The 9,363-nt window shown below is 52.5% G+C and overlaps 1 protein-coding gene across 1 annotated transcript; it reads left to right on the top strand.

Moving 5' to 3' along the window:
• Positions 1–1,206: 1,206 nt before the first annotated feature.
• Positions 1,207–4,037, top strand: LOC121404935. The gene is made up of 3 exons (XM_041595353.1): positions 1,207–1,365; positions 2,536–2,997; positions 3,114–4,037. The coding sequence occupies exons 1-3, from the start codon at positions 1,207–1,209 to the stop codon at positions 4,035–4,037; spliced, it is 1,545 nt and encodes a 514-aa protein (XP_041451287.1).
• Positions 4,038–9,363: the final 5,326 nt, after the last annotated feature.

The following is a 9,363-nucleotide window of genomic DNA, read 5'->3' as shown; positions in this document are numbered from 1 at the left end:
AAATACCAAACAATTAAATACCGCATACCACCACTCCGCGCAAGTGCCATATTTGAAAATCCGCGATTAAGTGAAATTCGTGCCCTCCAGCCACTTTTCGCAAGGTCTCCAATTTCTCCCACATTCTCCAGAGTCCAAATTAATTACTCGCGACCAAGGCACGGCGCATTTTCCGTAATTATTTGGCAATTTACCTTACAAATTGGCAAATTGTGTTGCGTGTTTTGATATTTTTTTGTTCCGAGAGTGAGAGGTGGCCCAAAAACTATCGGCATCCGAACCCGGTGTTCATCCGAATAGAAAAAAAAAATAAATAAGTTAAATAATTAAATACTCCGACCACGTCCAAGAAAAACCTCCAATCTTTTTTTTGGTTCACAAACAAAAAAATATTTTTTTTGTTTTGATAAAGAAATTATTGTTGTTCCGTTTCTGTGAGGTGTCCGTGCCTGCTTCCATTGCTTCCTTCCATCCGATAGTAACCCAGTTCCGCTCACGACTGCGTCAAGGGGTAAACGGAGGAGCACCGCACAGTCAATATTTCCAAATATTGCTTCTCCAGTGTGACCGTTCCTCTCCTCAGCTCGGCTCAATATAGGGTCACTCATTGTTTGAGATTTCTCACCTACAGGTGATCTCAAACAATCCGAGTCGTTCCGATTATTGCCTTCCAGCTAGCTTGAGGCCTTTTGTCTGATAGTCCGTGTTTGGGTTACGGGTGTTTCCTGACGGTTCCGAGTCAACTCTACTCAGACCAGTCTGCAGTCCCTCACAGACTTCCAAAAAAAACGTTTTTTTCTTGCGTGGGTCCTTTTAAATTATGCCAACAGGTCACAAGGACGGCAAACAACTTTTGCCTGTGACCTCGTCCAACCGGCTACGCACCTCGTCCGCCTCCGGAACTACTCCGACACAGCCAATCAAGGCATCCCTCACTCCGAGAGCAGCCAGTAGCAGCCCTGCTACAAGGACCAAATCGGTCCTATTCCCGTCTCCGGTGACCCTTTAGGTTCCATCGGTGACTAAACAGGATCCGAAAGGCTGCATCACTAGTCCCGTCAGCTCTCGCCACCTCACCACAATGGCTCAATCCGCCACCTCTGCCGCTTGGACCAAATTGGTAGCCGCCATTGGCCGACTATCCCACCTGGCAGAGCGTATCACTTCCGCCCCATCCGCCCCTCTGTCCGAGGCCAAATCCTCAGCATGTGGACGGACGTCGAGGCCGAATACAAGGCCTGTTCCGCGGTGATGGCTGACGAGGATCCAGAAATCCAAGCGGACATCCGGGAAACATATGGCGAATGCTATGGGGTATTTGAGCAGTGTCTCAGCGACCTCAATGCCCAGCTGGCCACATCCATAGTTCTTCCTCCTTCACAGCCAGTCCAACAGGGCGGCTGTCGACTGCCTCCCGTCAATATTGAGGCATTCACAGGGGAATACGTCCGCTGGCCCACATTTCGGGATCTGTTCACTGCGGTTGTGATCAACAATCCTAGATTGTCTCCGGTAGAGAGGCTGTACTACCTCACCGAGAAGACCCGGGGCGATCCGAAGGCCATCGTAGAGAAATCCCCCCTCACTAATGACGGTTTCGAGTCCGCATGGTCGGCTCTCCTCAGCCGATATGAAAATAATCGGCTTCTGGTTACCAACCAGATAAACATCCTCCTCTTCTTGCCCCGCGTAACTTCCGAGTGCAGTCGGGCTTTGAAGGATCTACAAAGTACTATGCAGGGGGTCTTAAATGCACTAGCTATCTCCAACGTCTGTACCGACAATTGGGATAGTCTCCTAGTGACCATCTGCGCTTCCAAATTGCCGAAGCTAAGCCGCGCCTTATGGGAAGCGTCCGTGACGGACAAGAAGGAAGTGCCGCCCTGGAAGGAAATCGACTCCTTCCTCACTCAGCGCTATTTGACGCTCGAAGCTATTGAGAGCGACCCTTCCACTTCCCGAGTGGCTACGAATCCGCCACCCTCCCAAGGCGGCCAGAATCCATCCACTTCTTGCAACCGATCCAATCCATTCCGGTCGCACGGCAGTTCGGTGCCGAGCAAGGTTCTTTCTTTCAAGAACCAAGTGAGTCCGAAGAAGAGGACGTGTGATCTCTGTTCCAAGGAGAATCACCCGATCCGACTATGTCCGCGCTTTCTCAACATGTCCGCTGATGCACGTTCCAATTGCATCAAGACAAAACAGCTGTGCCTAAATTGCTTCGCAAAAGGCCATCAGCTTCGCGACTGCTCAAGCAGGCACAATTGTTCCACTTGTGGAGCCAGGCATCACACGCTTCTGCATCGTTCCGCGCCTCCGTCCAACATGGCGGCTTCGACATCCGCCCAAACCCCCAGCTCGTCCAATTCTCAGCCCAACGTACAGAGCTATTTCTCCTCCAGCACAAGTACCGTTCTTCTGGGCACAGCACTTATTAATATTTGCCACCTGGGGACCAATTTCCGTGCCCGCGCTCTGATCGACTCAGGCTCCGAAGCGACGTTCATCACTGAACGCCTCTTTAACATCATTAAGCCACCGTTCGAAGCTATCCAGGCTCAAGTCGCGGGTTTAAACCAAACCGTAGCGGCTAAGGCGCAAAAGCGTTGCCACTTCATGATCGGGGCCGCCTCCAGGCCGGGCCTCAAGATCGAGACCACGGCATATGTTCTGCCTCAATTAGCAGGCAACCTTCCTTCATATCCGATACCGCAGCACTTCTTGGATAACCTTCCAAACCTCCAATTGGCAGACCCTTCCTTCCACCGAAGCTCGCAGATTGATGTGCTTCTAGGCGCTGACATCCTTCCTTCTATCCTGTTGAGCGGCTTCCAGTCTGCCATTTGTGGCTCGCTGCTGGGACAAGAGACCATCTTCGGGTGGGTCCTATCCGGTCCGGTATCAGCTGACTCGGCTCGGACGGTTTCCGCCTTCACCACGAAGCTCTCGTTTAATTCGGATGTCCGACTCGAGAAGCTTCTCACCAAATTCTGGGAGGTGGAGGACCTTCCGGGAGACCGACGAGCGAGTCCGATTCAGTGTGCGAGGAAAACTTCCTCCAGACCACTAAACGAACCCCCAATGGGAGATACGTTGTTACTCTCCCTTTCAAGTGTCCAGAAAAAGTCGAGCTAGGCCACTCCAGAAGCGCGGCCCAGGCCCAGTTCCTTAGAAACGAGCAGCGGCTGCAGCGGAACTTGCCGCTCAAGAAGCAGTACGACTCCGTCATTCAGGAATATTTAGAGCTCGGCCACATGACAGCGGTTAGGCCTAGTCATGATTCCGGCCATTTCTACCTGCCACATCACGCCGTGTTTAAACCCGACAGCACCACAACCAAATTGCGCGTAGTCTTCAACGCCTCCAGCCCGTCTTCCAACGGGAAAAGCCTCAACGACACGTTGCATGCTGGGCCAGTCCTTCAGTCTGACTTGACCATGCAAATCCTGAGGTGGCGCGTCTTTCGCTACGTTTTCAATGCCGACATCAACAAGATGTATCGGCAAATCCAAGTGGCTTCCCAACACACGCCCTATCGGCGAATACTGTTTCGCGACCGTAACGGGGACGTGTGTGACTACGAGCTCACCACTGTCACTTTCGGAGTCAACTGCGCACCGTACCTCGCCCTCCGCTTCCTCAAGCAACTCGCACAAGAGGTGCGTCCACAGCTGCCGATGGCAAGCGTCATCCTGGAGAGCGACATGTACGTGGACGACGTGCTCGCTGGTGCTCACTCTCAGTCTCATGCAATTTCCGCCATTGCTGAACTACGCGAAGCACTCGACTCTGCAGGGTTTCCGCTCCGAAAGTGGACAGCTAACCATAAGGGCGTCCTGCGCGATATTCCAGTCGACCACTTACTCCGCGCTGACTTCCTAGAGCTGGAAGAGAGTAGCATCGCTAAGACGTTGGGAATCCGATGGCAAGCCAGTGCCGACGAGTTCTTCTTTTCGCCTCCCGCCTTAAACGAGCGAAAATCCTGCACGAAGCGCAATGTGCTGTCCCAGATCGCGCAGCTCTTTGATCCAGCGTGATGGCTTGCCCCCTTCGTCGTCCAAGCGAAAATATTTATGCAGGACATTTGGTTGAGAGAGTTAGGATGGGATGACGTCCTTCCTAACGATCTGTCTCAAGCCTGGGAGACATTCCTGAAAAGCTTTCCGGCCATCCAAGGGATCCGCATTCCGCGGTGGTAACACGTCTGTCCGATGGCCAAGGTACAGATTCATGGGTTCTGCGACGCGTCTCAACGTGCCTATGGGGCAGCGATTTACGTCCGAGTTGAGCGTCCGCAGGGCATTGTGTGTACCCTTCTCACAGCCAAAACCCGCGTTGCCCCCGTGAAAACAGTCTCGTTGCCTCGACTCGAGCTGTGCGGAGCTGTCCTTCTGACAGAACTCTCCGTGGCCATCCTTCCTCAAATGCCGCTCGACGCCAGCCAGGTGTACTTTTGGACCGATTCCACTATTGTGTTGGCCTGGTTGAACAGGCCGGCATGTGATTGGACCACTTTTGTAGGGAATCGAGTCGCCAAAATCACTGTTGGCCCCGCGAACGATGGAGCCACGTCCGATCCGAGGACAACCCGGCCGACCTCGCCAGTCGAGGGCTCGGACCCACTGAACTGGTCGGCAATGACATGTGGTGGCATGGCCCTGCGTGGCTGCGTGGTCCGCAGTCGGAGTGGCCGTGTCCACGAGGCTCAATCCTTGAGACCGACTTGGAGAAACGAGCCGTCAAGGTTCACCACGCAACTGACACCGCCTCGGACATTCTCAGCCGATTTTCCGAATTCGGACGCGCTCTGCGCGTGATCGCCTACGTTCGGCGGTTCGGCCAGCGCGTCAGAGGGCAAGCAACGCCAGTCCACGTATCCACAGAGCTGAGACAATAAAGAGGTCGCTGCAGCTCTCCAAGCTGTCACCATCACGACCCAACGCTTCCATTATACGGCGGAGCATCGCTGTCTTGTAAACAAGCAGCCACTTCCGACTACGAGCTCTCTTCAAAACCTCAATCCGTTCCTGGACCAGAACTGAGTCATGCGGGCATGTGGCCGGGTCCGAGCCTCGGCATCCATGACCTACAACGAGCGGCATCCAATCCTGTTGCCACCCGCATGCCTCCTGGTTCGCCTGCTGGTTCGATTCACCCATCACGTATCCCTACATGGTGGGAACCAGCTGGTCATCCGCCTTCTCCGGGCAACATACTGGATCCCTCGACTACGTCACGTCGTGAGGGCAGTAATCCACTCCTGTAAGGTCTGCGTCATCCATCGCAAGCGACTCCAAACCCAATTAATGGGCGACCTTCCTTCCCCACGAGTTACATTTTCGCGGCCGTTCACATACACCGGAGTCGACTTCGCCGGGCCGTTCGACGTGAAAAGTTTCACAGGACGCGCCTGTCGCATCTCCAAGGGGTATGTGTGCGCTTTCGTTTGTTTTACCACGAAGGCCATCCATTTGGAGGCTACGTCCGACTTGTCCCCCGACACTTTCCTAGCCGCCTTCGCCCGGTTCGTCGCGAGACGAGGCTGTCCCCACGAAGTTCACTCCGACAACGGGAGGAATTTTGTCGGCGCATCCCGCTCTCTGGCTGTGGACCTTCTCGAGGCCCTCCGCACTCGGACCTCCGCGGTGTACAGCCAGCAGGGGCTAACGTGGCGATTCATCCCTCCAGGGGCCCCACATATGGGGGCTTATGGGAAGCGGGTGTGAAGAGCTTCAAGGCTCTTTTCCAGCGGTCGATGTGTACTTCCAAATACACATTAGAGGAGTTCGCGACCTTTCTCTCCAAGATTGAGGCATGCCTTAGCTCGCGACCAATCGCTCCAATGTCTGAGGACCCAACGGACCCGTTGGCTTTGAGCCCAGGTCATTTTCTGATTGGTGGGCCGCTACTATCCGTGGCAGAGCCCGAAATTCAGGCGAGCGCCTCCTCCATCCTAAACCGCTGGCAACACCTCAAGGCTCTCAACCAGCAATTTTGTTCGCGCTGGAAGACAGAGTACCTGCGAGAGTTGCACAAGCGCAACAAATGGCAGCATCCGACAAGAGACCTCGAGGTTGGAGACCTCGTAGTGATCAAGGAGGAAAACATTCCCTCTCACGAATGGCGTCTCGGCCGTGTTCAGAGCACGTATCCGGGACCCGATGAAAAGGTTCGCGTGGTAGACTTACTCACCCGCGGCCTTATCAAGCGACCGATCACGAAGGTGGTTCTGCTGCCTATGGATTCGGAAGTCCCTTCCACCTACCCTCGCGTAGGCTCCGATCCCTAAGAATCCGCTTAATCCAGCAATAGTATCCGTAGTTCCTAAGCAGTTCCGAAAGCTCCCTTTTCGAATCGTTGACAATCCGTGCCAACACTGTACTAATCCTTCCTTGACGCTTTTCTTCCATCACAGTTATCTTCCGGAGTATAGCCATTGCACCTAAACATTCCGCGCAGTCCGGGGCAAGCCGCAAAGCCGATAGCACACCGGCACGAGGTAGGAGTGCCTCGTTCAAGTGCCGAGTGTGCCCAGGAGTCCACCCGTTGAAGAGTTGCCGAACATTCCTGCGCATGAGCGGCGAGAAGAGGCTACGAGCAGTGTTGTTGCACAAATACTGCTCGAACTGCCTGGCTCACGCCCACTCGGGCAAGGACTGCCGCAGTGGAGACAAGTGCAAGACGTGTGCTAAGAACCACCACACCCTGCTCCACCTTCCAGGACCGCGGCGCCCCGTCGGCTCCTCTTCGGCATCGACGTCTCCACCTACAACCTCCCGCGCAGAGCGACGCCCTCGTCGTCCGGTCAGCCGCCCTGTCCTCGGGGATGCGGCCCCGACAGTGCACTCCTTGCTCCAGCACCGGAGCATTAACGTCCTTCCGACGGCACGGGTGGTCCTCGCGGTGCAACAGAGGACGCACAGCATGGTCGCCCTCATCGATCCCTGTACGCCGGTCAGCTGCATAGACGCCGATGTGGCTCAGGAATTGAAGCTGCCAACCACCTGCATCGGGGATGAGAGAGTGTGCACCGCCATAATCCGGGCTAAGACGGAAGGACTCCAGTGGGAGGCCGTCTTCAAAATCGAGCCCCGTCTCCGCGTCCGCACCCCGATCCGTCCACTGAGTGACACTGTCCGGGCTCGCTTCGATGATCTGAAGCTGGCCAATACGGAGTTCCACAAGCCGGCGACCATTTCGCTCGTCTTGGGAGCAGATGTATATCCGAAGGTCATCCAGCCGGGCTTCCTCGCCCGCAAAGACGGCCTCCCCGTGGCCCAAAGCACGGTGTTTGGGTGGATTGTGTCTGGTGCGTGCACGCAGACTTAAAAACTCTTTGCAATCCTGCAAGGGGGGGAGAATGTTCAGAGTGGGGACGGCGCTGGCGGGGCAACCGCTCTGTGGGCATTCCAGCCACATCTCAGTGTTAGCACTCCAGCTACGCAAGCGGCTGCCCTCGCTTTCGCCCTCATACTTAAGAGCATTTTTCCCCCCGGCGACGCTCTCTTCATTCTTAAATTCACCACGGGCACGCTCCCGCCCACGATCACGCTCTCGCTGCCGACAGCCCTCGGCAGCTTGAGCGCAACTTCCATCTACGTGCGCTCCCGCTCCCGCTCCCGCTCTCGCTCCCAGCAGCCCTCAGCAGCTTGAGCGTAACTTCAACACATTCGTTTCCTTCATCCTAAGCGACACGGGTTACCTTCGCACGCGTGTACTCCTTGTAAAAACCCATATATACCAATAAATTGATTGAACACTGACGACCCCGGCTTTCTTTTGGATTCTGACTTGGACTTTTCTTGGGATTCTCGACCTGGGAATTTTACGACGCCCCTTGGCTCAAATATTGGGATATTCTTAAATTCTCTTCTCTTCTTCTCTTCATTCTTAAATTCACCACGGGCACGCTCCCGCCCACGATCACGCTCCCGCTCTCGCTGCCGACAGCCCTCGGCAGCTTGAGCGCAACTTCCATCTACGTGCGCTCCCGCTCCCGCTCTCGCTCCCAGCAGCCCTCAGCAGCTTGAGCGTAACTTCAACACATTCGTTTCCTTCATCCTAAGCGACACGGGTTACCTTCGCACGCGTGTACTCCTTGTACAAACCCATATATACCAATAAATTGATTGAACAGAAATTGATTCTGACTTGGACTTTTCTTGGGATTCTCGACCTGGGAATTTTACGACGCCCCTTGGCTCAAATATTGCATAAATATGGGACTGAACACGATCAAAACCTTAATCTTTCTTTAACTATATAAATAGAAACATTAATTATATTATATTAAAAAATTTTCCTTTTTTATGTGTCTGTTAAGCCATCGATATTAGTTGAGTGATGAGTTAGTTTCAATCAGTGGTCGGCACCCACACATACACATACATAAATGAATCAATACCCTGCAGTACAAGTCAGCGATGTGTAAGCAACCACACAACGATGACAACGTCATGCAGCTCGATGACATAAGCGATGACCTGCCATACGAAGGGCTGTTTACTTTAACACAGGGATGTCCTAGGAGCATAATCGATGACCTAGTAAGCGAGAATTAGCCGAAAGTAATGCCTCAATAAGCGATGAATTTCCCTTAAAAAGTAAGGCCTTAATAAGCGATGACTTTTTCTAATAAAGTAAGGCCTTAAAAAGTGATGGATTTTCCTTAAAAAGTGAGGCCTTAATAAGCGATGAATTTATTTTTGGCTTTTTTGAGGAAAAAGGCATGGGTAAATTCTGTTTTAAAATATTAAATTTCTTTTATTTATTGTTTTCTTATAAAAATGTAGATTTACATTTTTGTGCTGCGTGTTCTTTTTTCCACAGAACCTTTTTGTTTTGTTGATTTGCTCATGTTCGTAATGCCGTCGTGATCATTCCGGGCACTTCAACTGAATATTTTTATTCGAAATTTCTAAAATCTGTTCAATTTGCTAACAATGCTCTCAGTAGATCAGCAGTGCATTTGCGCCAAGAACAAAACACCCGCAAGATATGTACCTGGTCGACTAAAGACTCGCAAGAACAACTCAAGAATCACTCGGGTGGTTTTTTTCGGTTTTTGTTGTTGGAAATGAAAAATTTCGTCCAAAACGCATACATTTCGCAATATCACTTTTTTTCATTTTTTACTACGCACAATAGACTATTTTTAATTAAATGAAACACTGCCCTTACCTGATATTAATTTTGCCCAAAATAAACAAAACCAGCTTCTCGTTTTTCACCGCACAATTCTTACAACGTTGTCGACGCCGATGGCAAAACTGAATTCTGTTACGGCACGCGTCGTAACAGAAAGAAAAAAAGAAAAAAAAGAGTTTGGTCTGACCGACGCGTCGATCGCGACGACGACGTCAT

Source organism: Drosophila obscura, unplaced genomic scaffold, assembly GCF_018151105.1.
Source record: "Drosophila obscura isolate BZ-5 IFL unplaced genomic scaffold, ASM1815110v1 contig_58, whole genome shotgun sequence".
In the NCBI taxonomy this organism is placed as follows: domain Eukaryota; kingdom Metazoa; phylum Arthropoda; class Insecta; order Diptera; family Drosophilidae; genus Drosophila; species Drosophila obscura.
Note: the sequence above shows the minus strand (reverse complement) of the source record. Positions and strands in the feature narration are given on the sequence as shown.

Coding starts and splice junctions, on each gene's coding strand:
- LOC121404935 (XM_041595353.1), top strand. CDS start 1,207: ATGTGGACGGACGTCGAGGCCGAATACAAGGCCTGTTCCGCGGTGATG. Junction 1,366..2,535: donor CCCAGCTGGCCACATCCATA/GTTCTTCCTCCT, acceptor AACATCATTAAG/CCACCGTTCGAAGCTATCCA. Junction 2,998..3,113: donor TTCTCACCAAATTCTGGGAG/GTGGAGGACCTT, acceptor CTCCCTTTCAAG/TGTCCAGAAAAAGTCGAGCT.